Raw genomic sequence first — 19,456 nt, forward strand, 5'->3', positions numbered from 1 at the left:
TTGATTTGATAATGATGGAACAATCAATACAGATTATGGAGTTGGTGTGATTTTTCGGATGTGCTGAAAACATACTGATTTTTTTTTCCACTTCAAATTCCTGTTGGTGATCAGGTTTGACTAGCATAGTTTCCCACTATCTTCAGTGTCTACTCTCCTTGACTATATTCCCTATTCATCTGAGATGCTTGCTGTTTTTCCTCAGCAAGCTTGCAGAATCAGTAGAAAATATTCCTATTGCCAGAACATAGCCTTTGTTTCTCTGGGTCATAAGATAGGCACCCACTTTTGCTAGGTGCTCCGGATGCTTGGACATGTGCAGGCATTTCTTTTTCCCCTTAAAGATTCTCCAGAGGTGCCCTGCATTAGGAATTCACAACAGCCTGGATCCCAAAAGCTATTTTGTACTCAGGTGGATACTCTAGTTTGAAGAGCAATCCATTTGTGTTTAAATGCATTCTCCTTGGGTTTCTTCATGTTGTGATTTTTTCTTTTTTTTTAACTGAATGAACCACACTGTATACACCTCAGAGCTGGCAGCTCCAGCCAGGGGATTCCTGACTTTGGAGACTATTAACTGTGAAGAAAACCTTGAGGAAGTTTCCCAGGATAAGCCCTTCCTAGATATATTTGGGAGGTATTTAGTTTTTTTTAAAAAATTAAATTTTTAGTTGACAAAATTTTGCATATTTACAGCATACAAAATTTTGTTTTGAAATATGCCTATGTTATAGAATGGTTAAATTAAGCTAATTAATATATTATCTCACATACTTATAATTTTTGTGGTGAGGATGAGAACCCTTAAAAATCTCTCCTCTTAGAGGTTTTCAGGTATACTAGACATTGTTATTAACTGCTGTCTCCCTATCGTGGAGTAGACTTCTTGGACATATTCCTCCTAACTGCAATCTTGTACCCTCTGGCTAACTTCTGGGGAGTGGTGTTCTTGATGGTCACAGTGAGTGTGTTACCAACATTCAGTACCTGAAGGGTAGAGGTGATCAATGTCCCACAATTTCTTGGGAACTCTAAAACAATAAAATTGTTCAGTTCCCCAAAAGCCAATAGTGCCCCTATCAAGAAATAATGCTTTAAATTGTTTCAATTTACAGATAAAGAAAACAAGAACCTGAATAAGGTGAAAAGCACCCAGGTTCGAAGAGCTAGACCAATCCTGAACACAAGTCTCTAGACACCCAGGCTGTGGGCTTTCCATGGGTACAAATAAGGGTTGTGTGAGTTTATTCCAGGATCTTCTTTTGGATGGACAAGACATTCCACATGCAACCCGAACATGTTTTAAATTTTTCTCTTTTTCTTCACTTTTTATTGGTTACAGCTGAGCTTGGTGATTATGATCCTGATGAGCATCCTGAGAATTACATCAGTGAGTTTGAGATTTTCCCCAAGCAGTCACAGAAGCTCGAAAGAAAAATCATGGAAATTCATAAAAACGAACTCAGGTAATGTGGGTAGACATTTATGAGAGAGATGAGAAGGTATTCTTGCTGTAGGGACTATGGAAATCATGTGAAGCAGGAATACTTGTAACATGTGGGTAGATTATTTCAGGTGGCAGAGCAATATACCTGGGCACTGTCAGGGTTACCCAGGTGTCCTCCATCAATAACAATCTCAATAGTGTGGAGTCTCTCAGGTGGCCACTTATGAATGGTCAGCAGTTATCAGAGCTATATGTTTTCTTCTACTTCAGGGTTTCTAACCACCCTGAATTTCTGAAAGTGAAATGTGAGGTAAAGAAATAATCCTTTCCAATTTTGAATTTGGTGTTGCTTTTTTCCCTCCTCATGGATGGAAGCATTGACTTTGAGTAGAATTCATTGACAGAGTTCCTTTTTTCAAGCTGCTTCCAAGATGACAGGATTTAGTGTCTGCTCCTCCTTTCTTTGGCTGAGGAGTTTCAGGATGGTAAGTACAGAGTTGTGGTGGTAGGAGTACCAAATTGCATAGTATTCATTACATACCAAGCACTGTTCTGAGCATCTTGTAAATATTGACTTCATTTGCTCTTCACAAAAACCTAGGAGATAGGCCCTATGGTTGTTCCCACATTACAGATGAGGGAACTGAGGCACAGAGATTATTTTACACCTGTTAGTAAGTATCAGAGCTGGGATTTGAATTCAGGCATCCTGGGTGCAGAGCCTGTGCTCTCAAGGACTGTGTGTGGTGCATCTTCCACAGAAGCTATTGGGAATAAAATGAAGCGTGCTTAGGAATCATCACCAACTTGAAATTTGGGTAACTTAGATATTCTAGTCTGTATTAAGGTTTAGATTCTGTGCAAATCACAGAAGAAATTCTTTTGATAATAATAGCAAGTACAGGCAATGTTATGACAACAACATTGATGAAGCATTGCAAGATCTGAGGTATGCCCATCTTCTGGGTTTCTGGTAACTATAAAGAAAAGGGTGTCACTGGTTTATGAATTCTGGAACAACTGTGTCCCATTAGGAATGAGTGCTAGAGCTCCCCCTTCTGGTGACTCTGAGAAGAGTATAGTGTGGTCATTCAAAGTGGCTGTTGGATTGTGTAGAGGGAAATGAGGGGAGGGGCAGGGACTGGTGGGCAGGAAGGAAAGATGGTGGAATGAGACAAACATCATTACCTTATGTACATGTATGATTACACGAATGGTGTGACTCTACATCGTGTACAACCAGAGAAATGAAAAGTTGTACTCTGTGTACAGTGAATCAAATGCATTCTTCTGTCATGTATACAAAATAGGACAAACAATTAAAAAAAAAAAAAAGAAATAAAACTGCCTTCTGAAGCACCAATTACCAATTAGAGTTACTAAACACGTAGTTCATATCTGAAATGGAGAGCCCATATTTTGGTTCTAGACATATTGTTCACACAGAAGATTCATTTGGATCAAATGAATATTGTCACTCTGTAGGCATGTTGGTAAAGTAAAGGCCACCTTGGAGTCTACCATTGCACAGTAAAAAAAAAAGTGACTGCATATTTCAGCTTGGAAAAGGTAGCTTCATTCCTAGAAGTAAAGATAATTAGACATCAAAACATTGTACTTGCTTCAGAAAGCAGCATATCATCTCCATGGGTTAGAGTATTGCTTTCTAATGAAAAGTTTTGTGAGAAAATATATGAAAACCCCACTATTCTTTTTACATTTTGGAGACAAGGGTGCTAGAGATAACAATAAAGTTCCAATATTTTGGTTGAGGGGTCTGTGACATAGGAGCATCCTTCCTAGGGGTCATAGAGTGAGGGCTCTTGGATGAAGAAATTGCATCCATTGTGTGGATTGGTAGCAAAGGTCCTCTGTAACCACAATTCGCGGGGCCTTAAATGTTTAGAATACATTACAATAAACATTTTTTTGAGTGCTTACTGGATGCCAAAACACTGTGGGTCATCATTCCATTAGTCTTCCCAAACTCTATGAGGCGGGCACTGTTAGTGTTCCCAGTGAGGGATCAGCAAAGGTCAGCCTGGAGTGGTCGAAGGACTTGCCTTGTTGGTCATAGCAGGCTGAGTACTTGCACCTTGAAACCAATAGCCACACTTTTACCCCTTTGCTAATCAGTCCTGAGAAGCAAGTAGCTGTGCAAATGTTTGATGGTATCACCATGGTAATGGGCACCCGAGGATGGACACCAGGTGGGAGAGCAGGAGGAGTAAGTAATGTCTGCCATTCAGAGATGCCAAGGACCTGAAAAAGAATTGAAAAAAAATCTTGAGAGACATGTCAGGAAGCCTTGGTGACCAAACTGATTTTATGAGAAAGTGGGTAAATTGAAAAAGATTCCAGATTATTTTTAACAATCAGAAAGCTGTGTGCCAGCTCCCAGATTTGTTGAGATCTCTGAAAGTGGTAATTGGGGTCTAGGGATCAGTCAGCCACTGTTCACAAATCTTAGAAGTAATTTCCATGGCTTGGTCAGAACTGCATCTCTATGTGGCATAGGTAGCGCTACACATTTGTAACAACCAGAAAGCCCTGGGAAGGGGTCAGAGTCACAGGTCTGAGGGATGCAACTGTCAGGCATCATGTGACATTGCAAGCGCAGTTCCAGGGGTATTTTCCTGTGCATTTTTTTTTTTTTTCATTCTCCCTAAGTAGACACACACTTGGTTCTGCATCAGTACTGCAGAGAGAGATTTTAGGTTGGGAGGGGAAGACAAGAAGAGTAGAAGAAGGGGGTGGTGCAGATGAAGAGGAGCTTTCTGCAGATGGATGGAAAGCCTGCTGTGGAGGTTGAGGCTGCTCTGGAGGGTTAATGGACATAGGTGGGGAGTGTGTTGGTGTTGTATGGGGAACAGGGTCTTAAGTTGAGTTGCTCTGCACACTTCTACCGTGTGGAGACCTGTGAAAGTCCGTACCCTCACATGTATCCAACTCTCCAAGGTGGTCACTGCACATGTGACACTCCTCACAGCAAAGGGATGATGTGCAGCCATGGACTTGTTGTTACAGAGACTTTCTGAGAAGACACCAGCTGGCCTTTGTTGGGGTTGCAGGGGCCCAATACATAACCTGGTTTCTGGACACAGTTGAGAAAAAAAACAAGATAGTGATAGAGGTGTTTAAATATTAGCAGAAATGGTGATGGTGATTTATATAGAGAGAAATGCTTTCACCTTGGGGAGGCAGTTTCAAAATCTTCTCCCAGATTTTTTATTGATTGGAATCATTCAGATCCTATGCTCCCTGGGGAAGAGACAAAAGCTTCTTTACTTGGGGGGACATTACTCAGGAATGGAAAAGGACTTCCTTTCCCCAGAGAGATTATACACTGCTTGAAGGTGGACCCTAAATGACCCGGCAGACAGGCAGGAATAAGAGAGTTCTTTAGAGGAAGAAAGTGAGAGAGAGAGAGAGAGAGAGAGAGAGAGAGAGAGAGAGAGAGAGAGAGAGAGAGAGAGAGAGAGAGAGAGGATTCTGCAGTTTGAGGTACTCCAAAACAGAATGGAAAACATTTGGGTAACAGTTTCCTTGGACTAAATGCTTAGACTTCTTAGATGTTTATGAGATTGGTGTGTGAAGATTAAGATTCATGCCTTATCCACTATTCTTCCTTATATGCCATATGCCTTATGCTCTATCTCTGCTTACACTGGAAGACAGGATAGAGAGAAGCCATGGTTTTGAGAACATGATGGTATTTTGTAGTTATTGATCACTTCTGTATCTGTCAAGGTAAGCTAGATTTTGCTGAGGACAACCTCCAAAGCTCAGTGGCTTAGTGTAAGAAAAACTTCCTTGCTCTGCTTTGTTCACTTGAGGTCGGCTGGGGGACTCTTCTCATCATTGTCACTCAGGGCAGTCATGAGCTTTATTTTGCCAGTTGTTGAGCCAGGGGAAAGAGATTCTTGGAAAGTCTTGCTTAACTTGGAAGTGATACATGTCACTTCTGCTTACAATTCACTGGTCAGAAGCAGTCCCAAGGTCCTTCTCAATAGCAAGGAAATGCAATTCTACCTAGTGTCTGGGAAGTGGAATGAGCTAGAACAGCTACTAAACGACTCTAAATAACCTTCACAATGTCACTGACTAATAGAATTGATTTTTGTTTTTCTTTCTTTTTTTTTTTTTTAACAGACTTTACTTTTTGGAGAAGTTTAGGTTCACAGTAAAGTTGAGGGGAATGTACAAACATTTCCCATATACCTTTTGTTCCCTGACATGTCTGGCCTCTCCATTTATCAACATTTCTTTCTGGAGTGGTGCATTTATTATAATAGATGTGCACATGTATACATTTTAATCATCTAAAGTCTATAGTTTACATTAGGGCTTATTCTTAATGTATATTCTGTGGGTTTGGACAAATACATAGTAACATGTATTCACTATTATAGTATTTTATAGAATTGTTTCACTGTCCTAAAAAATCATTTATCCCTATCACTTAATCCTTGGAAGCCATGGATCATTTTAGGTCTTCATAGTTTTGACCTTTCCAGAATATCATAGTTGGAATTATACAGTAAGTAGCCTTTTCAGATTAGCTTCTTTCACTGAGCACTGTGTATTTAAGCTTCTTCCATGTGTTTTCCTGACTTGATAGCTCATTTCTTTTTGGCATTAACTAATAATCAATTGTCTGGATGTACCACGGTTCATTTATCCATTAACCTACTGAAGGACAACTTGATAGTGTCCAAGTTTGAGCAACTCTGCTGTAAACATCTGTGTGTGGATTTTTGTGTGGACATGGTTTTTCAACTTATTTGGGTAAATGCCAAGGAGCCTGATTGCTGCATACTGTAGGTTTAGCTTTTTAAGAAACTGCCAAACTCTTTTTCATAGTCTCTGTACCATTTTACATTCCCACTAGTTATGAATGTGAGTTCCTGTTGCTCTACATCCCCACCAGCTTTGGGTGCTGTTGGTGTTCTGATTTTGCCCATTGGAGTCACAGAGTAGCTGATAGAACTTTATTTGAAAAGACTTTATTGAGGCATCTTTGGGTCTCTTGTGAGTGAGAGGACATGGAGATGTGCCATTCACATTATTGAACAGAGACGTGCCATTCAGCATTATTGTCAGTGCTAAAATCAACTGAGTCTGAATAATTCTTCTAGATAAGTTATGATTAAACTTTTTTACTTTCTGGGCCACATGGTCTCCGTAAAAGCTACTAAGCTCTGCTTTCATAGAGAGAAAGCAGACCTAGACAATTCATAAATGAACGGGCCATGATTGAATAAAACTTTATTGATAAAACAGGTAGTGGACCAGATTTACCCCATTGTTCCTTAGTTTGCTGTCTCCTGGTCTGAATGTGGCAGAGCAAGTCTAGATTCAATTTCTGCTTCACTCTCCTACCTCTGTAGATGATTTCAAGACGAGAGCTTTTTTTTTTTTTAACTATGTGTGAAAAAACAATCTCCTTTAATTTATAGACTTCATTGAGTTTGATGTGCAGAGATGTCCTAGACCTGGGACTGACTTAGGAATAGGTTATTCCTCCTTCTATAGTCCTCTAGTGGCTGGATGGAGTCATTACCACAATCTCTGGGGATGTGAATACTATTTTCTATTTTTGGCCCTCTTGGTTTCTGTTTTCCACAGTTTTAATCATGGCTATCTGGGTTTAGAGTAAATACCCATTCCATTAGTCCTGAGGGTTCTTAGAGGAGGTTGAATATAAAAGTAAGATAGATTTCACTATGAGGAGCCTTGATAAACTTCTCTGGAGGTATTTCCTAGCGTTTCTACTCTGTCTTCCCATCTTCTCATCACCAGTTTATCAGATTTGTCATTAGGGGGAAAGTTTTACATTAATTTCAGACAGAGGTCATAAGATTTTAAATATTCAAAAGCTCAATTGGCAGTGAAGCTGTTTTTATGAAGTACATTCCTTGCCTATAAGTGCAGCAAAATCATCCAGTTAGCCACTGCTGTAGTGGCCTAATGCAGTGAGGTTTGTACTAGAAGCAGTGACACTGAGTGTATTTCATAGAGAGCAATTATCTCTATTTCGCGAGTCTCACATTCTCTGTAAATCATGTGCCCTGGCTTCCTAGCAAGGAGTGATAGTAATATTTAGCTTTCTAGAAATAAGTGCCCTGTTATGAAAAATAACCTTTACTGTGCTTCTGACAAGTGGATCACAAGAGCCCCCTTAGGAAATGTTTTGTCAGCTTTGAGAAGAGTGTTCATTGAGTAAAAAGAAGATGGGAAATTTCAATTATTTTACAACCCTGGTCTTTCTTCAGATGCACTTTCTTTCTGTCCTCTCTCCTCCCTCTTTCCCTTCCCTAGTTCTTTCCCAAACTCTCAAATCTCTCTCCCTTATAGGTTATCAAATCTATTTTCATTCTCTGTTGCTGTTTAACATAAAACCTTTGTTACAAATAGGAAGATGGAATCGCTTGGCATCAAATGCTCCTCCTAGGAAAACTAAATCCTTGCATTATGTGGGCTGGAATTAGGGACATTTTTAGAGCAAAATGGGCCAGAGGCAAATGGTGTATGCATCCAAGGTGTTAATGTTTTATATACAGGTGAAATCTGGTGAAGGTGACTTGAAGAGAGAATGAAGCTTGACACCACAGTGCAACATGGTTGGGAAGGAGGACAGAGGGATTGAATTGAAATCAATCAATCAATCAATGGAGTCAGCCATTATTTAACCCATTCTGTGAATATTTCAATGAAATTGACACAGATGGATTAAAATAGGTTGGAAATCATAATCTCAAACTACTTTTATTTTTATTATCATTAATATCATTCACTAATCATTCACCAATATCATTCATCAATATTATTACCTCAATAATAATAATGAATACTACCATAAATAATTTACCTATTACTTTTTATCAAAAGAATAAAGCTCTAAAAACATAAATATTTATTTCAAAGTTACCATAAAATGGTATATTTGTTGCTCAATTTTTAAGGTGTTTCGTAAATGGGATGATGGAACATAATGGGTTAATAAATCCTGTGGTTATTCCTGGTGTGTGATTCTAACTTACAGGGCAGAGCTAAAGACTGAACTTTTGATGGGACTATAGCAGTATCTATCATTAAAACTAAGACACGCATTCATCCAGGATGCATCCATACCTCCATTCCTCTTTCCACCTATCCATTCAGACATCACACATAGGGCAGCTCTGCATGGGGAACTGGTGTATGTTGGATTTCTTACTGCAGATCTTCAACTGCCTCACCATCAAGCTGGGATCCCTGTGGTCACCCATACTCACCCCTAATCTGATACATTCAAAGATTTTATCTAAAAAGTAATATAAAAAAATAAATAAAAAGTAATATCTATGTAGCAATAATTAAATGGCTCACTACTTTTTATTAATGGGAGACAGCTACAACTACCATTCAGAGCCTTTGACTCTCAAGAGATCACTAACCAAAAATAAAGCAAATTGACACCTAGTTACTACACTTGAAGATGCCTTAGAGTCCAAAGAAGATGACATAAAATGACAGTCCTTGGGCTACACTCTGACCTAAATGTATGCACCTTGGATCAAATAATAGTTTAAAAAAAATGGCATCAGTGGTTGCCATAACGGTTCAGCTTGGCTTATATCTGGGGCATTTGGTGACACCAATCCCTGACACCCATTTGGCAACATTTAGCAACAGTAGTGCCCTTTGAAAGAATCATTTGCACTCCAAGTATCCATCATCCCTTCTCTTCCAGTTCACCTTCTGCCTCCATTGGTACTGAGTTTGTGCTGCCATCTTTGACAGAGAAGGAAATTAAGTTCTGAGAAATTAACTTCTCCAAGGCTGCATAATTATGAAGCAGTAGAAACCTGAGTTTTTGTGCTATGTTCTCATATCTTTCTAGGTTGCAGCTCTCCTGTAAGTCGTGGTCCTACATGTCTTCAGGGCATCACCTCTGTCTCCCTCAGAGCATGGCAGTTGCCCAAATTTGCAGTGTTTTATCTGATGCTCTTCATAGAGATGGTCCTTAATAGCCCCTAAGGGGCTTATGACAGATAATGTCCCTCTCTAAGTAAAAAAATTGAAAGTGACAGACTACGGACTTTCAATTTCAGTTAGGATATAGAAAGGCATGCAACATTGACCTTCCCTAACTCCAAAATAACACCAATGCAAAAAGTAAACTACAAATTAACATTTTTGAGCCCATTTGAGAAATGAAGTTGCAAAGAAACTCAAATGTACTAGTATCTAAAATGTCCTTTCAATAGGAAACTCACAGTTGCTTTGGCTTTTGGTGGAGTGATGGGAAGAGAAGGAAATTGCCATAGGTCAGGGATTGGGGGACACTGAGGGCCACAAAACCTTTAACCCACTAGAGAACTTAGTGGAGTTCCTCTCAGGCACTCCAGACACCAGTCATGCAGGACAGCCCAGGCCAGTGATAGGGGACAGGACAGCAGGAAGAATAAAGATCTTCTGTCATTCAGAGAGCCAGCAATGGGACTGAAGAGCACAAGGGGTTTCCCCTGCAGGCCCCCAATTCTGTGAAAAAACTGTAATGCACAGAGTGCTCTATGGAGTCTCATGGGTTCTAAGATCCCAATCTACTGAAGGGCAAATTCTGAAGGTACATGCAAATGTTTGAAGCCAGTGGTGCAGATTTTTTTGTTTGTTTGTTTTTTGTTATGGGGATTGATCGTAGGGACACTTAACCACAGAGCCACATCTTCAGCCCTTTTTTATATTTTATTTACAGACAGGGTCTCGCTGAGTTGCGTAGGGCCTCCCAAAGTTGCTGAGGCTGGGTTTGAACTCAGGATCCTCCTGCCTCAGCCTCCACAGCTACTGAGTTTACAGGCATGTCCTGTTGTACCTGGCCAGAACATTTAAAGTTGCAACAAAGCTAAATCTTAAATTGCAACCAAGTTGTAACAAAAACCAATTTAACTCAAATTGAGAATCTCGCTGTTCAGAAAGAGAACAGAATATTATTTTTCTCCCCATGACTTAATGCTGGACCTTGTAGGTGCATATGGGTCAGCTGGAGCCAAATCCATCCCATTTCCTGTTAGCTGCACATCAAGTTGCCCAGGTCATTGCTGGAAAAGCCCATTTCTCATCCCATTATTAGTGGCAACTAACAACTTTCATTCATTCTTGGGGCTGTACGTTTTTATACTCTATGCAATGGTATGCTAAAGGGGGATCAATAGGAGAAAGGTTGTTCCTCTTTGGCTAAAATAATGCAGAACAGGCAGGAGAGAGATATCTATCTAAATATGTAATTACTTGACCTCACCTAATTTATTAGAAAAGCATCTCTCTTGAGAATTGCTAGCTCTTAAAAGAGAATTCTACTAATCACTGGTTTTTACCTCTAAATGTCTCATTAGAGACACTATTAATCTTAGCAGAACATATTCTGGTGCAACATTTAAAGGATGGAAAAATCTTTATTTTCCATTACTAAACAGAGTTTTTGCCAGAAACAAATGTCGAGTGGGAGATTTGAGGAAATGGAAAAAAAAATTCTATTTAATTGCTTTTAGTATCTCCTTGGAAAACAGATCTTTAAATGGTTTCTTCCTCAGTAAGCTGGGGGGTCTTAGGAGTCTCCAATGCTATTGAGGTCCCCATCATTTCTCCTTTGCTTTCGATCCCTTGCCTTCACTGAATATTTGCAGTAAGCCTCTCTCTGTGTATGATTTTTAAAATTAGATCTTTAAAATGCTTAGCCAGTGGAGACTTGTAGTTAAACTCAAAGCAAGTGATACTGACTTAAGGATTTTTATTTAAAGATGAGCTTTTGCTTTGCTCTATCTCAGCCTCCTGCCTGACACTTCCTCTCAGTGCAGGATTTCTGACTTCAGTCATATGCAGGGTTAGCAAAGGAACAAATAATATTTTGAGGAACTAGAAAAAACAATCCTAAAATTCATATGGAACTGCAAAAGACCTTAAATAATCAAAGCAATCTTGAGCAAAGGGAACAAAGCTGGACCTGATTTCCAACTGCACTACAAAGCTATAGTCATCAGAACGGCATGGTATTGGAATAAAACAGACGCATAGACCAGTGGAACAGAATAGAAACCCCAGAAGTAAATCCACACATTTACAGTCATCTGGTTTTCAACAAAGGTGCCAATAACACACAATGGGGAAAGGACAGTTTCTTCAATAAATGGTATCTTATTAAAACAATATCTACATGCAGAAGAATGAAATCAGGCCCTTGTCTTTCACCATATACAAAAGCAACTCAAGATGAATTAGTCTTAAATTTAAGACCCCAAATATGAAACATCTCTGACCTCTAACATTTTGGTTTCATTTTCTCAATTTTTGAAAGCCACAGAACTAGAACCATGCAGTGCTTATCAATTTATGTCTGACTTCTTCTGTTCAATTTTTACTTTTATGATATTTATCTATTTTGTATGTAGCTTTACATAGCTGTGTTGTATTCTATTATCTATCTGTTGATAGATAGCTGAGATTTTTTTTTTGCTGTTACATATAACACTACTATGAGACTTTTACGTATGTCTTGGTACAACATACATTAGTTGCTGTTGCATATATAACTATGAGAAAAATTGCTGTATTTTAGACCAAACATGTTCATTGCTAGTAAATAATGCCAGAGCATTTTCCAGATTTGTTCTACCAAATTGCTTTTCCTTAGTAGTATATGGGGGTTGCTTTTGTTACACATTCCCACTAGTGCTTGTTTTTGTTAGTATTTTTAATTTAGCTATTGTATGAATATGTTAATAGTTTCTGATGACATTAATTTACATTCTCCTGATCATAAAGAAGTTGAGGAGATTTTTCATGTTGGTTATTTATACTTCTTAGTTGTTAAATACCTATTAAGTATTTTGCCTATTTCTTTCTGCATTATCTGACTTTTTAAAGATGTATTTATTGATTTGTAGGAGCTTGAGTTTAATGGTACATCCTCTGGAGCTGGGCATGCAGTGGTTGAGTGTTTGCAATTAGATATTAGATACTTACTAGACTTAGGAAGTCTAGGGAAGTGCTCAGAAAAAGACCACCTACCAGAGAAAAATTATTCACTTTCTATTTTAGTAGGTTTTCTGTTGCTGTAACAATACACTGGAGACTGGGGACCTTATAAAGAAAAGAAAGGGGCTTATTTAGCTCACAGTTTTGGAGATTCAAGAGCATATCACCAGCACCTCTTCAGCTCTGGTGAGGTCCTTCTTGCTACATCACAACATGACAAGGCAACATGGTAGGAGCAATGTGAGAGGGATAGATCACCTGGCAAGACAAGAGGCTTCAGAGGCTACCCTTGGTCTTTTAGTGACAACCTACTCTCATGTGAACTAACTGGAATCGCATGAGGACTATGTGAATCCCTTGGAAGGCAGCACTCCCAGTGACCTAACTGCCTTCCACTAGGCCCTGCCTTTTAAAGTCCCACCACCTCTGACGTTATCACCCTGGAAACAAAACTTCCAACACAGAAGTCTCTGGGGGACACATTATCACATCCAAACCATAGCACTTTCTAACACGAACCTCTGAATGATAACCTGTTACAATGACCTTGTTTCCAGAATGAATTTTTAAAAAGTGGACTTGAAAGTCACACTTGAATTTTAAGAATAAATAACATGATTTAGAAAAAGACCCTGGCAGCCAACCAGTCATGAGTGGCTAACTCTCCAGAATGGAGGTTCTGACTAGTGTGTGTCAGAATGAGGGCCTTTTAAGTGGAGTGAGAAGTTCATCCTGTGGCAGAGCGATGGCCTGTGACTGCGGGGGGGGGGGGGGGGGGCATGGATGCCCTGGTTCTAGTCCTGGTTCTAGTCTGGGTGATTAGGCTGAAGTTTTGCACTGAAGGATGTCAGAGTGGGTTGCAGAGCTTCAACTGCTTCATTCTAGTCTGTATGTGGGTAAGATGACAGAGAGAGAGAGAGGGAGAGCGCCAGCAAATCCAATATTTGGATTCTGTAATATCTTTGTTTTCTGATGAAAGTTAAAATACTGCAAGAACTTACAAAAGAGGCATGGAGAAATACCTGTGCGTTTTGAGAAAAATCTTTCAAAATCACCTTTTCCCATTCCTGTCAACACAGTTGGTGACTTTCTTGAGTGTGTTGTTATTTTATCTAGAGTAGAAAACAGTTAAACTGACTGTGTTTTGGAAAGAAAACAAGTCAAAGAAAGAACTAAAGTTAGGATTTCCTGGATTGAAAGAGCCCACAGGGTGCTGATCAGTATGAATAAGTAAGCATTCTCCTCATGTATATTGTGTCAAAGTGAAGTTTCAGACACTAAAACAAAAGAAGAAACCTTGAAGAGCTTCAGAAAGACTTTATTTTCCTAAAAGAAGCATTTGAGTTAATTCCTGAGGAACATTCTGTAACGGATGGATTTCAAAGTTACCTCTTTATTTCGAAGAAACAGGTAGCCTACTTGACAACTTTCCTTTCCTTCCCCAAGGCCCTGTGTATAATAGGAAAAACATTAGTAAGGGAATATATAAGAAAGGATTCCATTTTTAAGGATCCAGGCCAAACATTCACAAGATAGGCATGGTTCTGTGTGCTCTGGGCTATGGATGGGCCTAGCCACCATCACAGTGAGTGGGCAAGGACACTGGGAGCAGCTGGGCAACTTTGACTCCTTCCTCTGGTTGGTCTGTGCTAAGTCAAGGGCCGCAGTGGGCTTGAGCTGAGGTGACCCTTGTATGAGCAAAGAAATTTCCAGAAGGAACCAGAAACTTTACCCCAAATCAAGTTACTGATACATATTCTTCCCACGTGGCACATCTCACCCTTGCTTATGACATCTGGAGGCCACTTTGTTAAAGGGATATGTACAAGATAAGCATGCAAACAAGGATTGCCAAACACTCAAGGAAACAAAGAAACACTTAAGGAAACTCCATGAGAGACTGATTCGGCCCAAAAAGGACCCTCATGGAGAAAGCGGCATTTATGGAGCAAACAGGATTGGACCTTCCAAGAAATGAACAGAAATCCTTAGAAGGAGAAGAGGAATTCATGCTCATGAAATAAAAATAGGCTGCTATCTGCTATTTCACAATATAAAAAGATATTACTTTGGAAATGAATGCTTAATTGATATGTTAAAAGACTTAAATAAAGTGAAAAACAGAATGTACATAGCTGAAGAAACAATTGGTAAGTTGGAAGTTTGAATTATGAAATAATTCAGGATGTAAAACCAGAAGACAGAGATACAAAGAATGAAACACAGGTTTAAAAGGCATGGTTTTCAAAATACATCTACTAGGGCTTTTCAAAGGAGACACACACAGAAGTGTCTGGAGATGAAGGAGAAGAAGGGAAAGGAAGAGAAGGATAAAAGAAATAACCAAAGAGTTGTTGGATTAAGATGCTGCTTGGACATATAGGAGCAAAATTCCAGTAAAGAGATCTTCAAAGGCCTTAAGGAGAAAGCAGATGGGATGTTGTTTTGATTTAGAGGCACAATGACTCTTGGGAGTTTTGAGAGAGTTTGGGGGCAATCTATCTATGGGGAAGAGCTTGGGTGGAGAGACATTTAATATTGCCATTTAATTTTACATTTTAAAAATAAAAATGAATTTCTGTTGTTCTTCATAGCAAATTCTTCTTGGTTGTTAGTTATGTAATTATCTCTGGGGAATGATTCTGATTTTCTATGATATTCAGTGAGATTTTAATGTTAGCCAAAGTGGGGTCTTTGAAATGTTGCTTAATCCTGAGAGAACTTCAAGGTCATCCATATTTGTAGTCTCCTTTTCTTCCCCTTGAGGCCAAGACCTTGTTTACTAGCCTAGAGGACAGTCTAGATCTAGTGGTAGATATTTCCTTTCCAAATCCAGGGCTGTCTGTGGAACGGCTGACAATTCTTTGTTGGCAGGATGGCTCTGTTTAGTCTTGTTGATGGAGTAACAGGATTGACCAGTTTCTACCCCAAGCAAAAAGCGATGCCATTTACCCTGGATAATCTTTTTTAAATGAGAAGGAAAGAACAGATGCTGAGTTTTGTGTTGTATTTAGAGTGAATTTGTAAGGACCTGTTTATTGGTAACTTGATAACCTTGATTAACTGTGTGGGTCACTGGAGTTCTCAGAAGACATGTGGGTGTATTATGGAATGAATCACTAGAGAATATGAGCTCAGATTTCTTAACAAAGGACTCCTCATGGTGAGAAATAATTACCAGTTTTACTGATTACTATTTATGTAGGGACTTTTCTCTTTTGTTTAGATTATTATATTTGATGAATCGAAGGGACTCCATGTTTCTGTTATTTCGTGTTTTAACTCCCTGAATTTTTCTTGTGTGATTTTAGAGGTCAAAGCCCACCAGTGGCTGAATTTAACTTACTCCTGAAAGCTCACACTTTGGAAACCTATGGGGTGGATCCCCATCCGTGCAAGGTAACTTCCCCAGACAACAGGAAACCACAAAATGATTGATTTTCCCAAAAGAAAGTTAGTTGGTGTGCAGGTCTGGTAGAACCCTCTTGAGAGATTTCCACAGCCTGACCCACAAATCCTAATTGGAAGGGGGACTACCTGGTTGTGGTCACATGTTTGTCAGTTGATTTTCTCTAAGACTCCAAGAGTCTTCCAATAACTTGCTAATTGCAATGTAGAAGCCACATTTTCTAAATTAACATACATGGATTTATTCATCAAATGGATTTATTCATTAAGTTTTCTTTTGGAAAGATAGAGGATCCCAACAGGTTTGCTTTCAAGGCAATTACCCAGCAAGAATGTAGTCATTAAAAATAGGAAAGTGGAAGGAAAAATAGAAATATTTCAAATTATATTATGACATTAGGAGTTCTTATTTTAATTTTTTCCTTTACTCATATTATTTGGAAGTATTTTTCATAAGGGTGAAACACAGACCATCTTTATCAGAATCACCTGGGCTCCACCCCAGAACTACTGAGTCAGAAATTTGGGGGTGCAGCTGGGAATTCTGCCTCTTCATCAAGCTCCTAGGGATACTATGTAAATATTTTCCAGAAATGACATATGCATGCAATCTAATCTCCTTTCCATATTTTTAGCTATATATCAACCAGACTCTAGTGCTAATGCTAAACTAAGTGTATCAGTCAGGTTCTTAAAGATAATTGGTTGGGTTATCCTGGAAGATTTATGTGCCCAGATTGGACCAGCTTATTAGCTAAGTATAGGTTTGAGTGTTCAGCTCAGGCTGCTCATTAGAAGCACCTTGGGAGCTTCACAAACATCTGCTGCCCAGAACACACCCTACCTCCATTATATCAGGGTCTGTTGGGGAGGAAGACCAGGCTCCCTGATGATTCCATTTGTAGCCAAGGCAGTGTACTTGTCCATATTAGCATTTGCATCCTACAATTGTTTCAGGATATTTTCCAGCTGCCCCTTCTAGTTATGGTTTAAATCAGCTTATTCCATTTAGTGATTTATATTTTAACCAGAAATTTGAGCCTCTTTTTTTCTTACTGATTACTTAGAGACTGACTTGATCTCCATCTAGGCTGGAGGCAAAGTAGGCTTTTCTGGACACTTTTTTATTGAAATGACCAGAAATCCTGTTTGGTTTGAGTCACAGAAGATGCTCAGGCTTTGTTTTCATTGTAGTAGAGGGTTAATGGTGCCAAGAACAGTTTGCTCACATTATAGAGCAGATCTAGAACCCAGGCAGGCCCAAAAGATACATGGAAATAGACACGGTGTTTGGGAGTATATTTCTGGGAGGTTCCTGGTGAGGCAAAAGGTTCATTCCTGAAAGGAAAAAGCTATAGCATCCTGGACCTTGCCCAGATTTCGGAAGTCTTGTTCTTAGAATTTTAATCTCAGAAACTTAGTTTATGCTGTGATCATTGGACTTGACCCAAAATTAACCCAGGGTGAGGATGAATAAGTACGCCATTTGTCGTTTACTCTATTTTCCTCAATCCAACAGGTTTTTATTTCTATTTTTAGGATTCAACAGGCACAACAACGTTTTTAGGATTTACTGCTGCAGGTTTTGTGGTATTCCAGGGAAATAAGAGAATTCACTTGATAAAATGGTGAGTGCTTCTTTGAAAAACTGGTTTACCACTTTTCTTATCCTTTCCCACTTCCTCCTTTTGGATTTTTTTTTTTGCATCTCAGGTAGAATATCTAAAATTCCTTTCTTTGCCTTGGAGTTTCATCATAAATGAAAGCCAATCTAGGTTGCCCTAAGTGGGAACTGAATTTGTAAAAAACAAAGGAGTCACCTTAAGAGACTTAGAATTGGGGACTCTTCCTTCAAAGAGAGCAGAATTTTCTATTGATCTGACCATAGTGGAGAACTCAGGCTGGATCAGGGTGGAATAAAGGTGTAAACTCCTTAGTCTATTTTGTATTGCTATAACAAAATACCTGCAGCTGGACAATGTATAAAGAAAAGAGGTTTGTTGAACTCATGATTCTGATGGCTGGAAAGACCAAATATCATGGTGCCAGCATCTGGGGAGGACCTCTTGAATGAACCACAACATGGCAAAGAAGTAGAAGAGGAGAAGTAGGCAAGTGCAAAGAGCCTGTGTACATGAGAGAAAGCAAGAGACAGGGGAGGCACCAGGCTCACTCTTTATAACAACCAGCTTTCTTGGGAACTAATACATTCCTGCAAGACCTAACCCACTCTGTGAGTTCGGCATTAATCCTTTCTCTCACAAGGGCCGTCATGATATAGTCACCTCCCACTAGATTCCACCTCTTAAAGGTCCCACCACCTTTTGATATAGTTACACTGGGGACCAACTTTCAGAACATGGAACTCTGAGAGACAAGTCATACCCAAACCATATCAGTTCCTTCATGCAACTCAGGACCCACTTTCTCCCACTCCTCCTCCCTCACCTTTCCAATCCTTGGTGCCAGCTCACTCTTTGTTATCAGTGAAGTTGCTATTGGTAGTAGCAGGCATGTCCACCCAGAATGGCATGCAGATAAGAGGACTGAAGGAAGCAATTTGGGTTTCTGAATTGCTTGAGCCCTGGAGTCGTCAGGTTAAAACATGGTGTATCTCAAATGCAGAGTGATTTCAAGTCTCTCCTCTCTTTCGATCTCATTTTATTTCTGGGCATGTTGAAGAGTGGAGGTGCATGACTCGGGACTGTTATTTCTGACTTCTGTATCTTGTCCACATCTTCCTGGTGTTCCTGTCTGTGGTACTGATGTGGATCCCATTCTTCCTGGCTTCTTCTTAGGCATATGTGTGTTACTAAAGAAAATTTTCTTATGTTAATCCTAGTGGTGTGTTTTTTTTTTTTTTTTTTTTTAAATCCAATGAACTATGTCACTCTCACAATCCTCTACCTAGTTAAAACAGAATGATTCATTAAAGTGATTAATGAATTTAAGAGATGTATTAAGGGCAAATAAGAGTGTTGAGAATGCTAATTGTGGAAGAAGAGAACAAGGGGGCACAGAGGGGAGCTGAAACTGTCAGTTGAGTAGAAGCCGATGAGAGAACAGGAAACTATTTAGAGAAATTGGGATCTTAGAAAAGAGCAGACCGTGTAGGGAATGCAGTGTACATTGGGTGGCAGATGCTAATCTAATACAGAGGGTTTGAAAGAAAACCAGGTGCTAAGAGGAAGATGCTACTAGGGGAAGGGATTTGATAGCAGTTTGGGAAGAGATCCTGAGGCTAATAGAACTGTGGCACTGTGGTTCAGGTAAATGTGAGAGAGTATTACCTTGTTCTTTTTTCCCCAGAAAAAGCACAAAAGGCACGCATCACTTAACCTAGGAATTAGATCAAAGGAGTAAAAATAGAATCCTGTCTTTACACCACCCATCTTCTCATCAAGGAACTGACGTGGGGCCTACATTCTAGGCAGGTTTTAATCGAACAGCTACTTAAGATAAAATCTGAAGTCGCCCTGGCCACAAGTTGTCATTCATCAAGTTGTTCTCACAAGTTTGAGCATTTCAATGTATAACAAAACAATTCCTTTGTAAACAGGAGTGAAAATTTGGCAGTATGGCGTA

General features: G+C 39.4%; 1 protein-coding gene across 3 annotated transcripts in view; it reads left to right on the forward strand.

Annotated features, from left to right (window-relative positions):
• Positions 1–19,456, forward strand: part of FRMD3 (FERM domain containing 3) — a 256,454-nt gene that overhangs the window by 181,046 nt on the left and 55,952 nt on the right. For all 3 annotated transcript variants that reach the window (XM_079112322.1, XM_079112321.1, XM_079112323.1), the window contains 3 exons: positions 1,343–1,466; positions 15,775–15,862; positions 17,411–17,499. In XM_079112322.1, coding sequence (XP_078968448.1) covers positions 1,343–1,466; positions 15,775–15,862; positions 17,411–17,499 — 301 coding nt within the window. The remainder of the gene's footprint in view (positions 1–1,342; positions 1,467–15,774; positions 15,863–17,410; positions 17,500–19,456) is intronic.

This window comes from Sciurus vulgaris (assembly GCF_902686455.1).
Source record: "Sciurus vulgaris genome assembly, chromosome: 15".
Classification (NCBI taxonomy): Eukaryota; Metazoa; Chordata; class Mammalia; order Rodentia; family Sciuridae; genus Sciurus; species Sciurus vulgaris.